Below are 25919 nucleotides of genomic sequence, written 5' to 3' on the forward strand. Positions count from 1 at the left end.
GAACCTGGACCAAATTTGTGATAGTGAAGAACGTAATGGTCTGCTGTCGTAAGGATCTCTTGGCCCAGAGTTGGTTCTCTCTGGTCTTAGCGTCAATTTATTTTTCATATTTTATTTATTTTAGCTAAGATGCTTTAAGCAATGACATTTAAATGTATATCTTGACTAATATTCTTCTTGGAAAATGGGGTACAAGTTGCTTGCTTAGATAGCTTTGACAACATGTAATCAGTACTTTCTGCTCAAGGCTAGGAACGCTGTACATGATATCCTAGTTCTTATGTTGCCCATTCAGGACACAGCTTCTAACATCTAGACACAGCATTGCATCAGAGCAGAGCTGTCTCTTCAACACAGTAGGACTTTAAAATGTAAATGGTGCCCTGACCAGGAAGGAGTAGAGGGCATTCCAGCCAAGACTGTCCTGGGACGAAGCTGTGTTTGACATGCAGATTTGCTAGCGCTAAACTATCATCTTCATGAGAGGATTGCCATTTACACCGCCGGCCGCCTTCTGACACTGTCTTCAGGTATGGGCTTGAGGCAAATCCCTTCGATCTGGCCAGACAGGATACAAACGCTATGTTCTCAGTGTAGTCTTAGGGTTAGGTAGGAACCTCTAATAACCTCTAGAACCACATTCATTAAGGTTGGATTATCTTCTTTACCATGTTTGTAATGCTGAAGACTGTCCTTTGTTTCATCTGCCTAATTATTGCAGCTCACTCTCTTTATGCCAGATTATGATTGTTTCAATAAATGTATTGAAAACTTATTTCACATCTCTTTATCTAGCCTTGGCATGCATGAGTAATACCACAAAAGGGTATGATCTGTTTCCATGACTTCCCTGTGGGGTCAGTGTCATGTTCAGGTTGCTATAAGCACCTTTCACTCAAGTAATTTTAGGGGTTTGAGTGAGGCACTGGAGCTAGCCAGGAATTGAGAAGACAGTTACTGATGTTGTGGACGCAGTCTCCCACATTCTTAAGTTCTGTCATCCTCAGTATGCAGTCCTCTTATGAGCAGGAGCCGTATAACACTGCCTCAGCCTTTCACACAGCATGCTTCGGTTCTTAATGTTTAAATGATGTGCCCACGCAGGCTTGCATGTTTAAATAATATGCCCTAGACATAGAGCTATTTAGTGTTGTTCGTTTCTACAGTTTTCATTCCTCAAAATGCATGGTGTCTCAAAAAGCCTTCTCCTATTATATTCCTAAATCCCTGTATGAAACCTCCCATTTGACTTAAAACTTTCAATTGTTTTCTCCTTTCTATCTTCTTACTTCTGACCCTCCTTACCTTTCATCTTGTGCATGCCTCCTCTTGTTAAGTATAATGCAGCTGTTGCATGCCTATTTGCCCCATATCCACTATTGTATCTTGTAATTGCAAATGACACACCTCATTTCATGGATAACAACCTATCTCCCTTTATATCATATTCCTGCTACCTAACAACACTTAGTCACTGCTAGCCTATGTATTTATCCCACATATTTGTATGGACCTGTATAGCTAGCACTAATGATCACACCCAACTGCTATTTATCAACTACAAAGATACTGGAGTATATCCACTGAATGGTTTACCTTGCAGGAACATGACTAATCCCAATAACTAACAATAACCCATGGACCACCCCCACTACCACTATACCCACATAGCCACTAGTCTGTGCTCGCAGACACAATGCAGTGACCCTCTTCAACCCCCTCACCCACTGATGCAACTGGCTACATAATGTAGATTAAACATAGCTCACTGAGTCTTCTAAACTGAATCACTATAGTAATCTGGGATATACAGAGGAAAACCAGCAAATAAAGTCCCTCGGTAAGTAGCAACTAACCGACTAGACCACAAAGCAGCGCCTCACTGCACCCCAGTAGCATTCTCTGACAAGTTCCCTGAACTATTCCGAAAGTAGCAAAGGTCAAGAGGCATCTGTCTGCCTCAAGTCATTGACACTAATGCGACTTCATCCAAAATGCATATCAAGTAAGCCTGGAATTCAAGTCCTGTACTTACTGTAAAGCACTGCAACACCTATTCAGAGGTAGCACATGCAAAATAAATGCAAGTACAATGAAAATACAAGTGCAGTTGCCCTAAACGCAGTAACAAGTGTTACAAACACCAGTGTAACAGCACTATATCCAGTACATCCCATGGTTTGATAGACTGGTTTGACTGACCTGGCAAATCCAATTCTGCCTGCAAGACAGTGTTGGACTTGTCAAGATTTGAGGGCACAACCTGTATAGAACAGTAGATTTTTGCAAATGTGGTGCAGCTTGTTGACATGTAACGTCACCAGCTCAACAACACTACAGCCTGCATCACTTCAAGACTGAAATGTACAAAGGCCCTGTCAGGCCACGATCTTGTAAACAGGCTGCAATTAATCCCAAAAACAAGCAAGTCTACCACTGATAGTCACCATTTAGTCTGAGAAGCAAGTTTTAAATGGCGACTTTCATTAAAACACTAACACTAGCCATGTACCGGGGGTGGGGTGGGGGGGAGAGAGGGAGGGCGGGGGGACTTTGTCAAATCTCAATGACATTTTTCAGAATGAAAAAGGAAAAAAGTGCCTCTGTTTACGTTTAAGAAATCAGGTTGCTTAGAAAAATTAAATTAAAAAAAACAAAAACACAGAAGCTTTTAATTTTGGAATAGAATAAGAGGGACGGAGTCTGCTGTTCCTTGCAGGCCACCGACCAGGCGATTGCAGCCAATCACATGGGGCTGGCAAATTGCGAACTGCCTAATGACTAGGCAGCGGTCACTTCACCCCCGTGATTCCCAATTTTGCTAACTGACCCATTAAAACATTGAGTGGGTTGCAAAATCAGAATGGATTTGAAACACATCAGTACACAATGCGCTTCTGTTTTTTTTCGCAAATGCAATCTTAGTACATCTGGGTCAATGTTCTTTTTTGACTGGGCCTTTCAGATGTATCCAGGTGCCTACCATCAAGAGACAGAGAAGTGTCAATCAATCAATCAATATTTGTAAAGCGCGGCTACTCACCCGTGAGGCTCTTAAGTGTATGATTCTGCGTAGGTCTAACTATGCATCTAATTTTTCTATCGCACATTATTATTTAAATGCTAGATATATTAAGCCAATTTTGCTAGGGGATTTACTGAATGTAATTCCTGGTAGTTGATGCGTTTTATCAACTGATGCTGGATATGTACACGGTCCGAATAAGCCAATTTTGATGCAGGTTCTAGGAAGAACGCTGTCAATATCTAGCACGATGTTAACAGAGATCTACGGGGATAGGAGAACCTATCTGACATACTGCCATAGACACAAAATCCAGGTAGGCAAAATAGACTGTTTATCAAATAAAACCTAAGCAGCTGAACGCACAACAGTTAAGTGTATTCAATTTGTATGTGTAAAGCGGTATTCAAGATAATACAGCACCTTTGTCTTTTTAGATTCTGTTGCTAACTTTAAACAAGGGTGTTTTGGAATGGTTACATTGCATTGATGATTCTCTATATTTTAACATACAGCACTTTTTTCAGTCAGTCAGTAACAGAATAAACTGGTTAGGGTTTGAAAAACAACTGCTGCTCAGATACGACAATGTTAATCCGAAATGGTAGCCATATTGAAACAAAATATCTCCATGACAAAATATGAAAATGTTTTCATTATATTACTACAAACAAGAAGTTTATGTTCCTACATACAAGAATGCCTTTGTATGTTGTTACAAATGGTTGTTCCTTTTAAAAACCAATTTAGGTGAACTGAAAGAAACTGGTGCTCGCAGGGGGCTGCCATGTCAATTTTGAAATGCGTCAATACTGAAACAAAACACCTACATTTCAAATAATTAATCAAATAATTATTTCCTTTATGTTACTACAAACAACCCGAGATTTACTGTATTTGGATTAGGCACTGGACATTTAATTAAAGGTTTCAGACTGCAAAATTCTCCAGTTTTAGTTCTAACTGCTTCATCAAGTCACTATTAGACAGTGACATTCTTAATGGATCAAAAATACTCCAGCCTCTATCCAGGTATTCCTCATTATACCTCCTGAACAGTTGGATCTCTGACATTTTAAGCATCGTATCGTATGACCAACAAACATCCAGGTCACAGACACAACCCCATCCCTCTATCCTAGGACTCCCAACATTTAATCAGATTCTCCTCCATCCAAACCCTGGCACCGTTAAGCAAAGATCCACTATACAATATATTAACTCAACAATTCTGAAACGCTTCGCCATCCTACCTACCCTCCCCATTCATATTATCAAGCATACTCCTCCCATGTCCAAAATCAGTCTGCAACAGTATGTAAACAAAAAATCCCTACAACAACCCATTCTTGGCCCCTGTACCATCATGGTTACAATATTATTTGTGTAGACTAGCAACTCAAACCAGAAGGTGGTTTAGCACTCGTACACAGCAGTAAAATCAACAGTAAACTTTCTCCTATTGCAACCTGCATCTTAGAATTGCTATATCATCCCCAACCAAAATTGTTGACTTGCACACCATCTGCAGCATATTCCTAAGTTCAAAACTAATTTCACTTACCAAGTCACAGGCAGTCATACATTTAGTCATACGTATATTATCTTGTCCTCAAAAACGTCTTCCTGGGGGTTGTGGTTTGGCTGTCAAAGATGTCGGTCATGTATTGAGTCGGCTCCAATTACCACCCTCTTTAAATCCTTCACCATCTTGGTTTTTATCCATGGCGCCTTACACTCCATTAGCTGCTGTTCCGCCAGGGTGTTTACAGGCAGGTGGAAGAGGCAAGACCGCGGCCAGAGTGGCGAGGATATAGCCCAGAGCGCTCCCAGGTGACACAGGGGCTGACTGCAAGCCTCTTGGTGGAGGACAACGCTTGCTAGGGATGGTGCCTGAGCCCTACATTTGGATTTGCCATGGAAATGACTTGGCTTAACTCCCGTGGTTGGTATTGGGGGGCGCCCCCCTTGTAGAGAGTGAACCAGAGCTACCCCAGCAGAAATGGAGACAACAGTGTAGCGTGAAGGAGCTATTCCCAACACTTCCTGAGGAAGGTGGCAGTCTGTGTTGTGAAACGAGCTCGGCATAGTAATCCCCTGGTGGTGCTGCACTTGCTCATTGGTCGGCATTTTGGGATTTGCAGATGAGGGCCACTGGGACAGACAATGCTTGGGTGCAGTGGTCTCTTCCTTGCAGACTGGTTGCTAGAGGTGGGTTGCAGGTTGCCCCTGGGTGGAGATTTGTGCAGACCATCGACTGGCCTAAAGGAGATTTCCTGCTGCAGCATCCATAACTACCTGGGCAATTGACACCCGGAGGAGGTGTGAGGCAAGGCTGTATTGGGAGCCTGACTAGTCAATGTCTTGTTATGGGATACCTAGTACAGGGAAAATACTGGTAGCAGCCTGAGTCCTGGACTGGTTGGTGTTTGGTGGTTTTGTGGGTGCCTAGCAGCTGCTCTACACATCCAGACTCTTTAAGACTTTGCAGATTGCACAGGACGGTTGAACAACTCTGACTCTACTGACCATAAGATTAGGCAGCCAAGATGCCATTAGGTGTAATTCCACAGAGGCTTTGACAAATTCCTTGGCTGGCTACAAACCTGTGTTTGGATCCTCACTGTTTAGGCTTGCTTCTGACTGTTTGTGCCACACCTTGGTCGAGTGCGTGCTCTTAAGGACTGTGTGGTCAGTAAGATATTGCCACAAATTAACTGTGCAACCTAAAGCATCAATGGCTAAGGATAGACTGCCCTTACCAGACCCACAGGGAACCCTAGACAAGTTTACACATGGCAACAGGACAGCCCAACACATAACTTAAAGATGGCACAGGCTCCACCCAGGTACACAGAGGCCACTGTTACCATAGATTGCAGCCATTTGTACTGCTACAACCCAATCAAGAAAGACGCTGGCGGCCGAGATTGGAGCCAGATGTCAAGCTGCTGCACCAAAATCGAAGAAAAGCAGTTGACAAGATTAATGAAGCGGAGAATCGTGTGTCTGGACTGGACAATACAGTGGTGAACCTGCAACGGACTCTATCTAGGCCAGTGATACTCAAAGTACGGCTCAGGACACATGCAGCCCCGTTGTCAACAGCAGACCGAGGCTGCTTCTTACTCGACTCAACACAAATACAAAAAAAAAAAAGTTAAATAAACAGGTAAGCATTTATTTAACCCCTTCCCCGCCACGGACGTAATGGTTACGTCCATGGCAGCGCCCGTGTGGCGCCATGGACGTAACCATTACGTCCTGAATGCTTCCCTCGGGAGAAGCGCTAGCGCTCCTCCCGAGGGCCGCCCCCCCACCCCCCCTAGGTCAGGGCTGACCGGGGAATCCCTTCCCCTTCCACCCCCGACCCCCCCCCACCTCCCCCTGTGACGTCAGCGCGCGAGCATTTCTTTTTCAATCACTTGGGAGGCCCGGAGGGGCTTCAAAGGGAAGGAAAAGTATTTCCTTCCCTTTGAAGTCCCTCCGAGGGTTTCAAAAGCCGGATTGCTTGCAATCCGGCTTTTGAAACCCCACTAGACACCAGGGATTTTTTTTTTTTTCATTGAAATTGACAAAAGGGAGCGACCCCTTGGGCAAGGGTCGCTCCCAGGGGGGGCATTTTTTTGAAAAGGCCTTTTCTGCCCCCCCTGGGGGCAGATCGGCCTTACTAGGCCGATCTGCCCCCAGGGGGGCCAGAAACCTCTAGGCACCAGGGACCATTTTTTTTTTTTTTTTTTGTTTCATTTTTTTTTATTGAGGTGGGGAGCGACCCCTTAGACAAGGGTCGCTCCCCTTGGGGGAAAATTATATTTTGGCCATTTCTGCCCCCCTTGGGGGCAGATTGGCCTATTTTGATGAGGCCAATCTGCCCCCAAGGGGGGTAGAAACCACTAGACACCAGGGTTTTTTTTTTTTTTTATTATTGTTATTGACAAAAGGGAGCGACCCCTTGGGCAAGGGTCGCTCCCAGGGGGGGCATTTTTTTGAAAAGGCCTTTTCTGCCCCCCCTGGGGGCAGATCGGCCTTACTAGGCCGATCTGCCCCCAGGGGGGGCAGAAACCTCTAGGCACCAGGGACCATTTTTTTTTTTTTTGGTGGGGAGCGACCCCTTAGGCAAGGGTCGCTTCCCTTGGGGGAAAATTATATTTTGGCCATTTCTGCCTCCCTTGGGGGCAGATTGGCCTATTTTGATGAGGCCAATCTGCCCCCAAGGGGGGTAGAAACCACTAGACACCAGGGAGTTTTTTCTTTGCGTGAATTTCACGCAAAGGGAGCGACCCCTTAGGCAAGGGTCGCTCCCTGGGGGGGAGGGCAATTTATTTTAGGCCATTTCTGCCCCCCCTGGGCCTATTATTATTATTATTTTGTTTTTTTGTTTTTTTGTTCTTTCTTTTTTTTTTAGAGATGGGGAGCGACCCATCAGGCAAGGGTCGCTCCCCTGGGGGGCAAATTGTATTTAGACCATTTCTGCCCCCCTGGGGGCAGATTGGCCGATTTTAGGTCAATCTGCCCCCAAGGGGGCAGAAACCACTAGGCACCGGGGATTTGTTTTTTGGCGCCAATGTCACGCAGGGGGAGCGACCCTGTAGGCAAGGGTCGCTCGCGGGGGCGGGGGTAAATTTATTTTAGGCCATTTCTGCCCCCCCCGGGGGACAGATCGGCCTATTATTAGGCCGAACTGCCCCCGGGGGGGCAGAACACTCTAGGCGCCAGGGCAATTTTTTTTTTGTGTGTTTTTTTTTTGTTGTTTCTTTTTTTAGAGATGGGGAGCGACCCATCAGGCAAGGGTCGCTCCCCTGGGGGGGGCAAATTGTATTTAGACCATTTCTGCCCCCCTGGGGGCAGATTGGCCAATTTTAGGTCAATCTGCCCCCAAGGGGGCAGAAACCACTAGGCACCGGGGATTTGTTTTTTGGCGCCAATGTCACGCAGGGGGAGCGACCCGGTAGGCAAGGGTTGCTCCCGGGGGGGGGGGGGGGGGGGGGGGGGGGTGGGGGTTGGGGGGGCAAATTTTTTTTAGGCCATTTCTGCCCCCCGGGGGGCAGATCGGCCTATTATTAGGCCGATCTGCCCCCAGGGGGGGAAGAAACCTCTAGGCGCCAGGGCAAATTTTTTTTTTTGTGTTTTTTTTTTTTGTTCTTTCTTTTTTTTAGAGATGGGGAGCGACCCATCAGGCAAGGGTCGCTCCCCTGGGGGGCAAATTGTATTTAGACCATTTCTGCCCCCCTGGGGGCAGATTGGCCGATTTTAGGTCAATCTGCCCCCAAGGGGGCAGAAACCACTAGGCACCGGGGATTTGTTTTTTGGCGCCAATGTCACGCAGGGGGAGCGACCCTGTAGGCAAGGGTCGCTCCCGGGGGGCGGGGGGTTGGGGGGGCAAATTTATTTTAGGCCATTTCTGCCCCCCCGGGGGACAGATCGGCCTATTATTAGGCCGAACTGCCCCCGGGGGGGGGGGGCAGAACACTCTAGACGCCAGGGCAATTTTTTTTTTGTGTGTTTTTTTTTTTGTTGTTTCTTTTTTAGAGATGGGGAGCGACCCATCAGGCAAAAGTCGCTCCCCTGGGGGACAAATTGTATTTAGGCCATTTCTGCCCCCCTTGGGGGCAGATTGGCTGAGTTTAGGTCAACCTGCCCCCAAGGGGGCAGAAACCACTAGGCACCGGGGATTTGTTTTTTGGTGCCAATGTCACGCAGGGGGAGCGACCCCGTAGGCAAGGGTCGCTCCCGGCGGGGGAGGGTGGGGGTTGGGGGGGCAAATTTATTTTAGGGCATTTCTGCCCCCCCCCCCCCCCCCCCCCTGGGGCCGGCTGAGCTACAGGCCAAACACCACAGGTAGGCACCTTGCAAAAAACACCTCAGTTTTCTGTGAAAAAATATGTTGTGTCCACGTTGTGTTTTGGGCCATTTCCTTTTGTGGGCGCTAGGCCTACCCACAGAAGTGATGTACCATTTTTATCGAGAGACTTAGGGGAACGCTGGGTGGAAGGAAATTTGTGGCTCCTCTCAGATTCCAGAACTTTCTGTCACCGAAATGAGAGGAAAAAGTGTTTTTTGGGCCAAATTTTGATGTTTGCAAAGGATTCTGGGTAACATAACCTGGTCAGAGCCCCGCAAGTCACCCCATCTTGGATTCCCCTGGGTTTCTAGTTTTCAAAAATGCACTGGTTTGCTAGGTTTCCTCAGGTGTCGGCTGAGCTACAGGCCAAAATCCACAGGTAGGCACTGCTTTTTATAAAAAAATGTGATGTGTCCACGTTGTGTTTTGGGCCCTTTCCTTTCGTGGGCGCTAGTCCTACCCACACAAGTGATGTATCATTTTTATCGGGAGACTTGGGGGAACGCTGGGTAGAAGGAAATTTGTGGCTCCTCTCAGATTCCAGAACTTTCTGCCACAGAAATGTGAGTAACATGTGTATTTTTAGCCAAATTTTGAGGTTTGCAAAGGATTCTGGGTAACAGAACCTGGTCCGAGCCCCGCAAGTCACCCCTCCTTGGATTCCCCTAGGTCTCTAGTTTTCAGAAATGCACAGGTTTGGTAGGTTTCCCTAGGTGCCGGCTGAGCTAGAGGCCAAAATCTACAGGTAGGCACTTCGCAAAAAACACCTCTGTTTTTTTCCAAAATTTAGGATGTATCCACGTTGCGCTTTGGGGTGTTTCCTGTCGCCGGCGCTAGGCCTACCCACGCAAGTGAGGTATCATTTTTATCGGGAGACTTGGGGGAACGCTGGGTGGAAGGAAATTTGTAGCTCCTCTCAGATTCCAGAACTTTCTGCCACAGAAATGTGAGTAACATGTGTATTTTTAGCCAAATTTTGAGGTTTGCAAAGGATTCTGGGTAACAGAACCTGGTCCGGGCCCCGCAAGTCACCCCTCCTTGGATTCCCCTAGGTCTCTAGTTTTCAGAAATGCACAGGTTTGGTAGGTTTCCCTAGGTGCCGGCTGAGCTACAGGCCAAAATCTACAGGTAGGCACTTCGCAAAAAACACCTCTGTTTTTTTCCAAAATTTAGGATGTGTCCACGTTGCGCTTTGGGGTGTTTCCTGTCGCCGGCGCTAGGCCTACCCACGCAAGTGAGGTATCATTTTTATCGGGAGACTTGGGGGAACGCTGGGTGGAAGGAAATTTGTAGCTCCTCTCAGATTCCAGAACTTTCTGCCACAGAAATGTGAGTAACATGTGTATTTTTAGCCAAATTTTGAGGTTTGCAAAGGATTCTGGGTAACAGAACCTGGTCCGAGCCCCGCAAGTCACCCCTCCTTGGATTCCCCTAGGTCTCTAGTTTTCAGAAATGCACAGGTTTGGTAGGTTTCCATAGGTGGTGGCTGAGCTAGAGGCCAAAATCTACAGGTAGTCACTTTGCTAAAAACAGCTCTGTTTTCTGTGATATGTCCACGTTGTGTTTTGGGGCATATCCTGTCGCGGGCGCTAGGCCTACCCACACAAGTGAGGTATCATTTTTATCGGGAGACGTGGGGGAACGCTGGGTGGAAGGAAATTTGTGGCTCCTCTCAGATTCCAGAACTTTCTGCCACAGAAATGTGAGGAACATGTGTTTTTTTAGCCAAATTTTGAGGTTTGCAAAGGATTCTGGGTAACAGAACCTGGTCCGAGCCACACAAGTCACCCCTTCTTGGATTCCCCTAGGTCTCTAGTTTTCAGAAATGCATAGGTTTGGTAGGTTTCCCTAGGTAGCGGCTGAGCTAGAGGCCAAAATCTACAGGTAGTCACTTTGCTAAAAACAGCTCTGTTTTCTGTGATATGTCCACGTTGTGTTTTGGGGCATATCCTGTCGCGGGCGCTAGGCCTACCCACACAAGTGAGGTATCATTTTTATCGGGAGACGTGGGGGAACGCTGGGTGGAAGGAAATTTGTGGCTCCTCTCAGATTCCAGAACTTTCTGCCACAGAAATGTGAGGAACATGTGTTTTTTTAGCCAAATTTTGAGGTTTGCAAAGGATTCTGGGTAACCGAACCTGGTCCGAGCCACACAAGTCACCCCTCCTTGGATTCCCCTAGGTCTCTAGTTTTCAGAAATGCACAGGTGTGGTAGGTTTCCCTAGGTGGCGGCTGAGCTAGAGGCCAAAATCTACAGGTAGTCACTTTGCTAAAAACAGCTCTGTTTTCTGTGATGTGTCCAGGTTGTGTTTTGGGGCATATCCTGTCGCGGGCGCTCGGCCTACCCACACAAGTGAGGTATCATTTTTATCAGGAGACGTGGGGGAATGCTGGGTGGAAGGAAATTTGTCGCTCCTCTCAGATTCCAGAACTTTCTGCCACAGAAATGTGAGGAACATGTGTTTTTTTAGCCAAATTTTGAGGTTTGCAAAGGATTCTGGGTAACAGAACCTGGTCCGAGCCACACAAGTCACCCCTCCTTGGATTCCCCTAGGTCTCTAGTTTTCAGAAATGCACAGGTTTGGTAGGTTTCCCTAGGTGGCGGCTGAGCTAGAGGCCAAAATCTACAGGTAGTCACTTTGCTAAAAACAGCTCTGTTTTCTGTGATGTGTCCACGTTGTGTTTTGGGGCATATCCTGTCGCGGGCGCTAGGCCTACCCAAACAAGTGAGGTATCATTTTTATCGGGAGACTTGGGGGAACATAGAATAGCAAAACAAGTGTTATTGCCCCTTGTCTTTCTCTACATTTATTCCTTCCAAATATAGGGGTGTGTGTAAAAAAGACATCTATTTGAGAAATTCCATGTAATTCACGTGCTACTATGGTCACCCCGGAATTCAGAGATGTGCAAATAACCACTGCTCCTCAACACCTTATCTTGTGCCCTTTTTGGAAATGCAAAGGTTTTCTTGATAGCTATTTTTTACTCCTTATATTTCAGCAAATGAATTACTGTATACCCGGTATAGAATGAAAACGCACTGCAGGGTGCAGCTCATTTATTGGCTCTGGGTTCCTCGGGTTCTTGATGAACCTACACCTATATATCCCCGCAACCAGAGGAGTCCAGCAGACGTAACGGTATATTGCTTTCGATAATCTGACATTGCAGGGAAAAGTTACAGAGTAAAAAGTAGAGAAAAATTGATGTTTTTTTCACCTCAATTTCAATATTTTTCTTTTTCAGCTGTTATTTTCTGTAGGAAACCCTTGTAGGATCTACACAAATGACCCCTTGCTGAATTCAGAATTTTGTCTACTTTTCAGAAATGTTTAGGTTTATGGGATCCAGCATTGGTTTCATGACCATTCCTGTCACTGACTGGAAGGAGGCTGAAAGCACAAAAAATTGCACAAATGGGGTATGCCCCAGTAAAATGCCAAAATTGTGTTGAAAATTTGGGTTTTCGGATTCAAGTCTGCCTGTTCCTGAAAGCTGGGAAGCTGCTGAGTTTAGCACTGCAAACCCTTTGTTGATGCCATTTTCAGGGGAAAAACCACAAGCCTTCTTCTGCAGCCACTTTTTCCAATTTTTTTGAAAAAAACAAAATTTTCCCTGTATTTTGGCCAATTTCTTGGCCTCTTTCAGGGGAACCCACAAAGTCTGGGTACCTCCAGAATCCCTAGGATGTTGGAAAAAAAGGACGCAAATTTGGCTTGGTTAGCTTATGTGGACAAAAAGTTATGCGGGCCTAAGCGCGAACTGCCCCAAATAGGCAAAAAAAGGCCTGGCACAGGAGGGGGAAAAGGCCTGGCAGCGAAGTGGTTAAAGGTAAAGGGATGACATCTTGCAACAAACCTGTAAAAAATATGATAACGTTTTTAAAATTCAAAAAGGGTATTTCATTAACCCCTTGGGTGCCCTGGATGAACTGTCTCGCCCTCGGCCACGTTGCTGTGTGCCGAGGATGAGACTAGCTCGTCCTGCACCCAGCCCATGGGGGAGCACTAGCGCTCACCCCGTGGGCCGCCCACCTCCCTCCCATGGGCAGGAAAAGAAGGGAAATTGCTTCCCCTTCCTCCAACCAACCCCCAACCCCCCGGCCCAAGGGACGTCTGATGACGTCAGCGAGCAATCAAGCTCAGCTTCCAGCACGATCGAAAGAGAAATACTTTCATTTCTCCTCCGATCGGGGGGGGGGGGGGTGTTTGGCCTGTCAGAGAGACACAAAAGGAAAGGAAAGGTCTTTCCTTTCTTTCTGAGCATTTCTGAAGCCCGATCGTAAAGTGATCGGGCTGCAGAAATGCCCTCTAAACACCAGGGAGTTTGTTTTTTTGTAAATAAATGATGAAGGGGAGTGACCCCTTGGACAAAGATTGCTCCCCTGGGGGGCATTTTTTATTAGGCCTTTTCTGTCCTTTCTGGGGGCATATAAGCCTATTTTAATTAGCCCGATCCGCCCCCAAAGGGGGGCAGAATCCACTAGACACCAAGGAATTTTTTTTGTACAGATGGGAGCGACCCCTTAGGCAAGGATCGCTCCCCTGGGGCAAATTTATTTTAGGTCATTTCTGCCCCCCTTGGGGCCAGATCAGTCTATTTCTATTAGGCTGATCTGCCCCCAGGGGCAGAAACCACTTAGGCACCAGGGATCGGTGTGTGTGTTTTGTTTGGGGGGGGGAGGTTAGCCACTTGGGAAAGGGCTCGCTCCCCATGGGGGCACATAACTGTTGGCCACTTCTGCCCCTCTTGGGGGAGGATCAGACTATTTTAGTAAAGCCCATCTGCCCCCACGGGGTGGCAGAAAGCCCAAAAGACACCAGGGAAGATTTGTTTCCAAATAAATGGGGACAAAGTTGTTCTGCCCACCGGTGGGTGGATGGGTCAATTACCCCCCAATCCACACCCCTGAGGGGGGGGGGGGGGAAGGGGGCATGTAGAGAGCCTACTAGATACCAAGGAATAAAAAAAAATTAAAAAAAATAGTGGGTGGTGGCTACCAACCAGTATGGGCATGGTTATGCTCCCTCCCCAACTGAGCAGTCTTTCAGCTGTCCCTCCTGCCCACTAAAAGATCTTATCCCAATGGCAAGCAAGAGGACATTTGATTATTTTGGGTTTTGACTTTACATTTTAGCCATGAGAGCATGGCTAACCCTCAAAATCGTCCCACATGGAATAATGAGGGCTGCACCTTTTGGACTTTGGGACGCTGCCATGTAGAAAAATCTACAAGACCTAGACACATCTGAAAACTAAACCTCTGGGTGAGTCCAGGGTGGTGTGGTTCACATGCACCCCACACCATTTTCTTACCCACAATGCCCTGCAAACCTCCAACTTTGCTTGAAATTACATTTTCCCCACATTTTTGTGATGGAACATTCCTGAATCTGCAGGAATCCACAAAATTCCTGCCACCCAGCATTGTTGCATCTATACCGATAAAAAGTATGCCCCACTTGTGAGCCCAAAAACGTTTTTGTTTTTTTAACTGCCCTTTTGGAACCGCTTTGGTTCCCCCTCAATTTCAACATTTTATTTTGGCTCTTCCCCGTCACAGGCACTTGGCCCACCTACACAAGTGAGGTATCATTTTTATCAGGAGACTGAAGGGAACGTTGGGTGATAGGAAATTTGTGCCGGTGCTGTGACCCCACACAGAAATGTGGGGGAAATGTGATTTTTTAGCTAAATTTGAGGTTGGCTGAGGATTCTGGGTAAGAAAACACTAGGGGATCCACGCATTTCACACTTCCCTGGACTCCCTCGGGTATCTAGTTTTCAGAAATGTCTGGGTTTGGTAGGTTTTCCTAGATAGTTGCTGAGCCCAGGACTAAAAATGCAGGAGCCCCCTCCGCAGAAACCGGTAGTTTTGTCTTTGATAAGTTTGATATGTCCACTTAGTGTTTTGGGGCTGTGGCCGATCGAACAGTATAAAGACAACGGAGAGAAATTTCAGTGCTCAGGTAAGTGGTTTATTTTTGAGTTAAGGGACGGTTTATATTTTATCCTTAGGTTTTACTGGGTTTTAAGGTCTCAAGTCGTTGTCTTCTCTTCCTCTCATAGAGTTTTCTTCTTCTTTTCTTTGTCCTCTCTTTAGGTTGGTGTTCCCTCTGTCTCTCAGTGGGTTCCAGCGGTGCGGTACCGGGGAAAAGGAAAAACGCTACGGTAAGTGGGGTATTACATATGTCTTATGATTGTTTTAACTAAAGGGGAAGAGGTGAAAAGGGTGGGGTTGTGCCGGTGGTGACTTTAGGGCAAAAGTGAATAAACTCCTTACAGTGCTCTATTATGTGGCTTACTCGTGTCTATATCTGTGTCCTCCAAGTTCCCTCCCAGTCCTCCCCTCACTCCTTCTCAGCCCCCTTCCCCAGTGCCCTCTTAACCGTGGTATGCTCTCTGGTATCTCACAAATACCGTACCTTAGCAAGCCACGACCCTCCGGGGTCGTGGCTGGCGCTGGGGTTTTCCGTCAGTGGATGCTCGCTGGCAACGCTCTCCTGCTCCAGGACCTCGTCGTTACTCCGCGTTTGCACTGTCCTTCCTTGGTCTCCCGTTTCGGCTCCTCCGTTCTCCGCCTCTCTCTGTGCTCTTCTGTCTCCTCTCTTTTCGATACCGGAATCTCCCTGTCTCTTCAATCCCGCGGCCCGGAAACCCTCCTGGGTTTCCCCGGTAACACTGGGACGCCAGCCTCTCTCTGAGAGCGTTCCCACAGTAACGTGGGAACGCGGAAGTGACGTTTCGGGAGTATCCGACACGTCAACATCAGCTAACGCCGGGGATGTGTTCGGGGCCGCCCGTTCACAGGGGCATTTCCTGTTGCGGGCACTAGGCCTACCCACAGAAGTGAAGCACCATTTTTATCGGGAGACGTGGGGGAATGCTGGGTGGAACGAGGTTTGCGGCTTCCCTCAGATTCCAGAACTTTGCAGCACTGAAATGTGAGGACCTTTTTTTTCTTTTGCCAAATTTTGAGGTTTGCTAAGGATTCTGGGTAACATAACCTGGTGAGAGTGCCTAAAGTTACCCATCCTGGGTTCCCCTACGTGTCTAGTTTTCAGAAATGTCCAGGTTTGCTAGGTTTCCCTAGGTGCTGGAGGAGCTAGAGGCCATAATCCACAGCTAGGCACTTTGCAAAAAACAGGTCAGTTTTCTTTGGGAAAATGTGATGTGTTCATGTTGTGTTTTGGGGCACTTCCTGTCGAGGGCACTAGGCCTACCCACACAAGTGAGATACCATTTTTATCGGGAGACTTGGGAGAGTGCTGGGTGGAAGGAAATTTGTGGCTCCTCTCAGGGCCTTTATATCACCGAAATGTGAGGAAAAAGTGTTTTGGGGGCCATATTTTGAGGTTTACAAAGGATTCTGGGTAACAGAACCTGGTGAGAGCCCCACAAGTCACCCCATCCTGGATTCCCCAAGGTGTCGGTTGAGCTAGAGGCCAAAATTTACAGCTAGGCACTTTCCAAAAAACAGGTTTCATTGTAAAAATGTGATGTGTTCAGGTTGCATTTCCTGACGCCTGCATTAGGCCTACCGACACAAGTGAGGTACCATTTTTATCAGGACACTTGGGGGAACACAGAATAGAAGAACAAGTATTATTGCCCTTGTCTTTCTCTACATTTTTTCCTTTTAAATGTGAGAGTGTGTAAAAAAGACGTCTATTTAAGAAATACCCTGTAATTCACATGCTAGTATGAGGACCCCAGAATTCAGAGATGTGCAAATAACCATTGCTTCTCAGCGCCTTATCTTGTGCCCATTTTGGAAATACAAAGGTTTCCTTGATACCTATTTTTAACCCTTTTTATATTTCACCAAATGAATTGCTGTATACCCAGTATACAATGAAAACCCATTGTAAGGTGCAGCTCCTTTATTGGCTCTGGGTACCTAAGGTTCTTGATGAACATACAGGCCCTATATATCCCCGCAACCAGAATAGTCCAGCAGAGGTAACGGTATATTGCTTTTAAAAATCTGCCATAGCTGGAAAAGGGCATAGAAGAAAATGTGGACAGAAATGGCTGTTTTTTCACCTCAATTTCAAGATTTGTTATTTTAGCTGTTACTTTCTGTAGGAAAACTTGAAGGACCTACACAAATGACCCCTAGCTGTATTCAGGATTTAGTCTACTTTTCAGAAATGTTTAGCTGTCCGGGATCCAGCATTGGTTCACACCCATTTCTGTCACTAACTGGAAGGAGGCTGAAAGGATATACAAAAGTTAAAATTAGGTATGTCCCAGTAAAAAACCAAAATTGAGTTGAAGAATGTGGTTTTCTGATTCAAGTCTGCCTGTTCCTGAAAGCTGGGAAGATGGTGATTTTAGCACCGCAAACCCTTTGTTGATGTCATGTTCAGAGACAAAACCACAAGCTTTCTTCTGCAGCTCTTTTTCCCATTCTTTTCTTTTAAAAAACAAAATTTTAGCTCTATTTTGGCAAATTTCTTGGTCTCCTCCAGAGGAACCCACCAACTCTGGGTACCTATAGAATCCCTAGGATGTCGGAAAAAAGGACGCTAATTTGGCGTGGGTAGCTTATGTGGACAAAAAGTTATGAGGGCCTAAGCGCGAACTGCCCCAAATAGCCAAAAAAAGGCTCTGCACCTGAGGGGGAAAAGGCCTCACAGTGAAGGGGTTAAAATGCAGAAGCATTTCTCCTTCGGATATATGAGATTATATGAAAGCATTGAGAAGTACTATTTTACAAGTGATAGTTTTCAAACATTAATTTATTAAGGTTCTTTCTTCCATCCACCCTGGCAACAAAGCCAATAGTGGACTAAGAGGCAAGTCAATTGTTACGTGTACCCTCTGGGTGGCGTGGGTTCCTCTTGTACATAAACATTACAGTTCATTAAATCAAACACAGGAGAATATATATATATTTTTTTTTGCAGCAAACATCCCAAGGTCATGTATTTCGAGGTCCTCTTACATGTAATAATGAAGAAAAAGGAGGGAAAGTGAAATAAAACAGTTGCCTAGGATCACACAATTCGGTTATGTGGGGAAGCCAGGATCAATCCCAGGATTTATGGTTTCACATTGTGCAGATCAGTTGATATATATGTCCCTGCCCTGACCACCACCCTGCTGGCATCTATGCAGCCCTTGGTCACATAACAGACGAAAAATGTTGGCCCTTGAGAAAACATTTTCTAGTACCCATGATCTAGACTGTTTTTGGCCTTCAGGAAACTTGTGAGGGTGGAGGATGCCGAGGGGAGGATGTTAATGCTGAATTTATTAATGATTATTCATGTATTCTAAAGTGTTGAATTTGCATAGAAAATAAATTAAAACAGAGAAAAATAATGCACACATTTGTAGGTGCGACTACCTGAGTGTCCGATGCGAATAGGAGGAGAGGAGCCAATCAACGACATGTGAACCATATGCTAGTAGCAAAAGTGTAGATTTTGGATTTAATTTTCATTGGACTAAATGCAAACATGCGATTCTTTGACCAGTAGGGTCACGGGAAGTAGTTTTAGGAAATCTAACTGAGCCGGACTGCACCGTGAGGAGATGCACCATTCTCCCCATTCTTTTTGAGAGTTTAGCTATTCTTTTCCGAAATGGACAAAAAGACTTTGCTGTTTCCAAACTTTAATGCTGAATCCTGATGCCTTGCTGACCGAACTGTTGTCCTACTGACGAAGAATCGCTTGCTGAACCATACTGAGGACAGGTATAAAGACAGTGTTACTGATTGTTATGTTTATTTGCTTTTGTTTATAGTTACCAACCACTACTCAGATAGAGCCATAATTAGATGTTTTCCAAATTTGTGTGACTAAATTTGTTTGCATGAAGTCCAAACATGCTATTCTAATCTGATATTAGTTCGGGTTCCCACTGATTATGAGCGCTATATGTAATAACAGTTGATTTCTTTTCTCTGCTGAATCTACATGTATGTTATTTCATTTGCACAGTTATTCTTGCTATTAATTTGTACTGAAACCTTAGAATGTATTGTGGCTCAAGCTTTGATTAGATTGCGATTGTTTCGCCGCTTTGGTCAGCCAGTGATGTTTCTGTATGTTTATCATTTGATTTTGAGATTATGTTATGTGACATTAGCATTGTTAATATAGGGAAATAAACATTTAAACGTTTACATCAAGGTGTGGTTATTCATGGCCGCAAGGTTATGATCTGTGGAAATTACTGACTCCTATTGATTACGGATGTCACTGATTGTTAACGCTATTGATTTGTATTGTTACGGGGTTACATGGTGGGAAAATCTTGAAGCGCAGTCAAAACGTCCATCGGCCTAATCGCATCGCCCTGTAAGTTTACTTATTAAGGTCTGACGCACTAACAAGGGCCATGAGTAACAATCTCTGGAATCACTTTCCCAATGCTTCCTTGTTGAGCGGGTTCAGAGAGCACATACAGAAAAGCCTGCGACACCCCCCTTGCTCCCCCACCACATCGCCAGACCTGTGATTATTTGCTTGCTTAATAAGAAGGACAGGGGAGCAATTATTCACTTTGCTTGTAACCATGAATTCTTGCCGTTTGAATCCAGTAAGACCATGATATTTCTGGATTACACAAGGCTTGTTCAGAAGCAGCGGATGTCTTTTGTGGAAGCTGAGAGGAAACTTGATAATCTAAACATCAGCTCCTGTACCTGGCCAAACTCAAAGTCATGTTTCAATCCTTCACCCTCTTGAGGAAGTTAGGAGGTGGGAAGAAGAGAGGGTTGCTCTCAGACAGGGTACTTTGCTGCAGCTTTCTGTGGCTCTTCCCCTCCTGCCTGGCCCCTCGGGCTGCCCAGGCCATCTTGAAATCGATCCTGAAATGGTAGCTTACATGGCGGAGTAAGTTGGTGGCTCTGGCTGAACACAGTGCTGATCAGAAGAGAGGGCCGGAGGATGACAACATGATAGTGGAGGGAGTAGAGTGTGAGCCTGAACTGCTACACCTGTTGTCATCTCTGGGGGGGACCTTCTCCTCATTGCTGTGTTGTGACTACATTCATACTGCCCCATCTTCTTCGGAGCATACTGCTATCTCTGCACAGGCCGATTGCAGCTCTGGGGATAGTTCAGAGACGCAGTGATTGGACTGTGAACATTGTCAAGGTGAACTGGGGGGTTTTATACTAGTGGCCATTCAGTGAGCCGCCCCACTTTCTATTGTTTGTTCTTTACATATAAGAGACTTTGTGGATGTTACACTATTGCTCACGGCCGGTCACACTTAGGTTCTTCTTTAAGTTGGGGTTACTTTGGGATGTGAATCAACAGCTACCCTGTAGGCACCATCCTATGTTCTGTCCTGCGACAGATGATTCAGGTTTATAAAGTGTAGGGTGGGAATGGTAGGGAATCATTTGTTTTTTTTTCTTTAGTTCTCAGACACCATAGTTTTCTCCTCTTGTGTCCTACAAGTATGTCAAATCTGGTTCCGGGAACTCAACATGGAACATTATCAGCACTCGTGTCCAATGGCGACTCTCAACATAGGGCTGGTATTGAACAACTGTGCCTGATAGCCTGGAATGTTAATTGTTTGCATGATAAGGCTAAAAGAGGTATGGTACCAAAAAACAGCTAAAAGAGTCCATGCTGACATATTTCTCCAATAAACACACCTTATGTGCAACAGTGTCCCTTTTCTAACTAGACAGGGATTCAAGACTTCCAGTCCAGTTTGTGTGAGGGGTCCCGAGGAACTACCATGATGAAAAGTCACATCCCCTTTCATGTAACACAAGAGTGGGTCACTAAATGGGGTAGATACAAGGTGATCATGTGCCTCCTACAGGGAGGACCTTGAACACTGTTTAACACCTATGTGCCTCCCCTGCGGACTGCTGCGTTCTTGGAGTTACTTACGCGGCATACAGGGGAACTACGTGACGGTCCCATGGGGAGTGGCTGGAATGGGGTGATGGATGAGTCCTGTCACAGTATGGGGAATTCTGATAGATCCTCAAGATGCCCTTAATTAATGGCACAACTTAAAGAGACCATGTGGCACTCTGACCTATGGTACACATTCCTCTTGCACGAGCAGCATTTCACCTTTTAGTCTGGCTTCTGCTATGCTTTCTGATCTATATTATTTCATAGTACCTAAGATGGCGACGCAAAAAGTTGTAGGAGTAATGATACTTTCTCAAGGCCTCTCAGAGCACTCTTCAGTGGAGCTTTGTATCATTCTCGCAATCCAACATTCTGAGCTGAAATGGAAGCTGAGCGCATGGTTTCCACAAGGTAGGAAATGCAGAAACCACAGACTGGAGAGGAGAGAGACATTGCTCACAATAAAGCCTCCGTCGATTCTCCACGTGTCCATTTGGAAGCCTTTAAGGAAGCCTTGAGAGGAGACATAATTAGTTTCCAAACAGGCCTCAGGTGCAAGCTCTGACAATCTGTACATGATCTCAAATCCTGCATCATAGATCTAGAGTTGCAATATCTTGAACCCCAGGCACTGTAGTTTGTAGGGATATACTTCACACTCTGCGGCTACAGCAGCTTGAGCCTGATGAGGCTAAGGTCTGGGTATCATCACAGAGCTGCATCCCGCAATGGGAACAAAGCGGGTGTGAAGCTCCATTGCCTAAGACACATACATTATGCATCAATCGAACAAAACTCTTTTTCAAAGGGCCTGAAAATCGCAAGCGACAACAAAATTGCCTAGCAACTTAAGCGTTATTTTTCTTACTTATATTTCAAGAAAGAAGATGTGCACTGAACGGTGAGAGGGGAGTTTGTGACTGATCTCCCCCTCAGGAAAATATTGGCGGTGGAAAAGATGTCCCTAAAGGGCGGTTTTATGGCAGTGCACATTCTGGTGTCCTTAAGCAGTTTGCAATTGAGTAAAATAGTAGGACCCGATGGATGCTCAGTGGGTTTTTAAAAATTCTGTGCTAACAAACTTGTTGACTGCATAGAGGGTGTTCTTCAAGAAAAACATTATTGCCCTCTGACCTGCAAGCAGCTTAAATTGTTGTGATCCCAAAGCCTGATCATCCACCAAAGCTGTGCTCTTTCTACTGCCCTATTTTTTTCTTCAATATGGAGGTCGAAATTACTGCAAAGTCTGTAGCTGACAGGCTGGTCACATTCATCCACTCATTGGACTGCTGAGACTAATCAGAGTCCATGTCCCGATGAGTCACTAGACATAACATATTGTCAGTTGTAAAATGCCTTGGTCCTTGCTGATGGATTACTAAGTCCAGTGCTGGCCCCGCTGACAGATGTCAAAAGGGTGTTTGACTCGTTAAGGTGGGATTATCTGTTCTTTCTTCTTCAAAGGCTTCATATTACACCTAACTGTATTACCAATGTATAACTGCTCTATACGGACTTGTCGGCTAGTTTGAGCAGCTGGTGAGATGTCTTACCCCTTTGTCATACAGAAAGGAATGAGGCAAGTTTTCCCAATACTGATCCCCTTCTTTCCATTACTATTGAGCCGCTGGCAGATTTGCTGCAGAATGAATCCCACATGCAAAGGTTCAAATGTGATTCCTGTATTTCGGACAGAGTAGCTCTTTGCATGGATGACGTCCTCATCTTCTTGACTGAGCTGGACACAGGGCCCTCTGGCCCTTCACATTTTACACATCTTTGATGAAGTTACAGACCTTCATATTAACATGGCTAAATCTTCAGTTTTTCCAGCTAGTTGTCACGTGAAGACTTAAATATTTACATCACTCTAGAACATACCACAGCATGGGAACAGAATACCCAATTACTGGTTGGCGAACTCTCACCACATATTAAACATTAGTCAATGCTCCCCCTATCAGTCTCAAGCAGATTCACTATTTTTAGAATGGCCACACTTTATCAGTTGCAAAACTTCCTGTTCGAGCTACCACGCTTCTTCTTCACCAAAATAGACTCGACCATGCAGAGCTTCTTATGGATTTAGGAATTTCCACAGATTAGACACAGTGTTTCAAATGTACTCGCTGTTGCCAATGTCTAGTCCTACACTAAAAGCTTCTCACTTACTAATAATAAATGACTGTATGATAGTCAAGGACACCCCTCATACGCTTCGGGAAATGGATGCTGGGCGAAGTGTCTGTAAACATATATTACATGGAGGTAGAGTGGATCCTTTGCTCCCCCAACAGTCAAATTGGTATTCACGATTAGGAGGGACACTAAAAACTTGGTGTCGGATAGTTGACTACCTGAACAAACGCTGCTCTGGATCGAACCAGCACTACAGCATGCAACTATACTACAGGTGTTCCTGAAAGGTGATATTATAAGGATTATCAATCTCTGGGATGTGATGGTGGGTATGCTACTCGCTCAAATGCTATCAAGAGCTCCAGGCTGAATATAATCTGCATTGTGGTAAATTTTTTGTTACCTACAATTCACACATGCAATAAACTCTGTACATCTCAGGGCAGGAGAAGCTCTTGCAATTGAAGCCACTGTATTCAACGTCACCCACAGGAGAATTGGAAGAACATAAAATTACTCCAATCTATTGTTACTTAATAAATAATATGCAAGTGCCCTACTGGCATACGGTGTCGCTGCACCTCTACCGCACAAGGCGTCAGCCCTTACACAAGGGCAGTCTTTACCACAGCACCCCGCCTGGCATACGGGGTTGCTGAGCCGCTACGGCATAAGGCTTTGGCCCTTAATGCACAGCAGTCTTATGTGGCTATCCTCAGGACAGCCCTCTCCTGGCATAGGGGGTTCACTCAGTTCTACACACAGACAGAAACCTGATCAGCACAGAAGCAGTTTCCTCTCACTGCGCACAGCAAGTATACTTGACAGGGCTCCCCACTGGATCTCCCTCCAACACTCTCCTCTTCCTCTCAGGGCACACTGGTCTTGGCAAGTAGGCGAGCTCTGTGCTCCAGGCTTCGGGGCAGGTGGTCTTGGAATTCCTGTGTGATGCCCCTCACTCAGCAGGGAGACTGTCAGACCTTGGCCCCTAGTCCTGATCACAGGCAGAAGTCTTGCAGCTCTACTCCTCCACACAGCTCGTCTGGCTGCTAAGCAGATGACAAAATTTGGGGTTTCAAATGTGATTTAGTGTCTGAGTCTTTGAAGTTTTATGTGGAGTTCTGCTTCTTTTGAAGCTCCCTCTTGAAAATCAGTCTGTCACAGAACTGCAAAGCTATAGTCCCAACACATTGGCCATCAGAGTCATTAGAGTTCACACCTGGATGTCAGCCACAGTGATATGTGCAACAAAATGCTAGCCCAGGGCCCCCCCAGTGCCATCCTTTATGATCCTCTTATCAGCCCCATCTCCTTCATGAGATGTGCACAGGCCTCATCTTTGTGACCTCTAACTGAATCAAAGAGCACCCTCTGAAGTGTACAAGGGAGGCCTTGTCCTCCCCACCCCAGTGTGTCCCCCATCCAACCTACAGGAATGCAGCAATCCACAATTTGTTCTGCGGGGATTTCTCTACCACCACTCCATGTTTCACTTTGCAGGACTGGGTCTTCCAAAACGGAACCTAGGCAGGGCCCTCCATGTAATGTACCATCCTCAGGCACATATTCACACAGTGCATGCATATAGCATACACAAACTGCACAGTACTGTATTCTCCATGTACTACACAACACAGAGGCACACATATAACCAGCACTTGCAGTCAATATGCGTGCACTGCTCACCACTATATTCTTAATGTATTGTTCCACTCATAGGCACACATACATCTAGCACTTGCACTTATCATGCATGCACTGTACCCTTCATGTATTGTACCAATCACAGGTACACCCAGCAAATACACTTATTCTTTACACACTGCCGAGCACTAAATCCTTCAGGTACTCTACCACTCTCAGACACATGCACCTACACCACATGCATACACCATGCATGCATTACTCAATGTTGCATTATCCCTGTATAGGGCCCTCACACATACACCCAGCTCAAATACACCTTCTGTGCAGTACTTCACTTCATTCTGGTATAGCCAAGGATGAGTTAAGCACAATGCAGCTGAACTTTTAAAAGTGAGTGAGCCTGTAGGCCTTGCTAAAGTGACGCAGATTAAAAAGGTCCTGTTCACAACTTTTGATTACTACATGGTATGCTCCCACCACCACACTTGTGCTGCTTAACTCCTGGCAAAGGCAGTAGTCTTCCACCATTCTAAGAGTAGCACTATGAGTGCCCCTTTCGGGTTCAACAAGAATTCAATCCTTGAGACAGGCTAAGTCATAACACATACTCACGAGCTGTGTTTACCTATGACAAGCAAAAACTATCATTCGGGATCCAGACGTCAGTAAAATTAGGCACTCAGGGCAGGGGCGCACGTTAATAACCATATAGAGGACATTTCTGTCCCCAAAGAAAATTATTTAACAGTCTTAAACCACAGAATATATCTTACTGTAATAAATAACAGTTAAATTTGGCATCACACGTTGGCGCCATTTACCTTGAAAGGGGTCGAAAAATAAATTCTCAACTATTGCAAGAGTGGTCATTCTTACCATGAATGAATCGAAAAATGATCATAATTTTATCAAGTATTCTTTCAAGTTCTTCATCTGTTGATTCTTTATTACCAGCTCTCAATTTCGAGTCCACGTGCTTTGCTACAAACAGAAAGATGTAAATCACTTATTACTGAAAGTCAAAGTTACAAATACAACCAATTTCAAAATATAAACACACGAAAAAGTATAACAGTTCCGTCAGTTTTTCAAAATAAAATATTAATGTGTCAATATTTCACTTTTTTTTCTTTTTTTTTTTTACATTGCTAGCAACATTGTGGCTTTCGGTAAATATACACAATATATTTAATAATAACTATTTTACTCAAATTCATACTGCCTTTCTGCTGTTCCTAAGCACTGCAAATATTTTAATACTAACTGGACTCAGTTTACCAACACCTTGGACTGATAGGAGGCTGAGTAGGCTTTGCCAGAATTTGAAAACGAGACCTTCAGATTCCAAAAGAAGCCATAAAGAACCATTTCACTCACTGACCTCTTTTCCAACGAAAGATAACCTCTTGGTCCACCAGTTACT

The 25919-nt window shown here is 45.5% G+C and overlaps 1 protein-coding gene across 1 annotated transcript in view; it reads right to left on the reverse strand.

Annotated features, from left to right (window-relative positions):
• CUL4A (cullin 4A) overlaps positions 1 to 25919 on the reverse strand; it is a 635676-nt gene that overhangs the window by 261431 nt on the left and 348326 nt on the right. Inside the window, exon 12 of the mRNA XM_069204675.1 lies at positions 25373 to 25477. Within this exon, the coding sequence (XP_069060776.1) occupies positions 25373 to 25477 (105 nt within the window). The remainder of the gene's footprint in view (positions 1 to 25372; positions 25478 to 25919) is intronic.

Source organism: Pleurodeles waltl, chromosome 8, assembly GCF_031143425.1.
Source record: "Pleurodeles waltl isolate 20211129_DDA chromosome 8, aPleWal1.hap1.20221129, whole genome shotgun sequence".
Lineage (NCBI taxonomy): Eukaryota > Metazoa > Chordata > Amphibia > Caudata > Salamandridae > Pleurodeles > Pleurodeles waltl.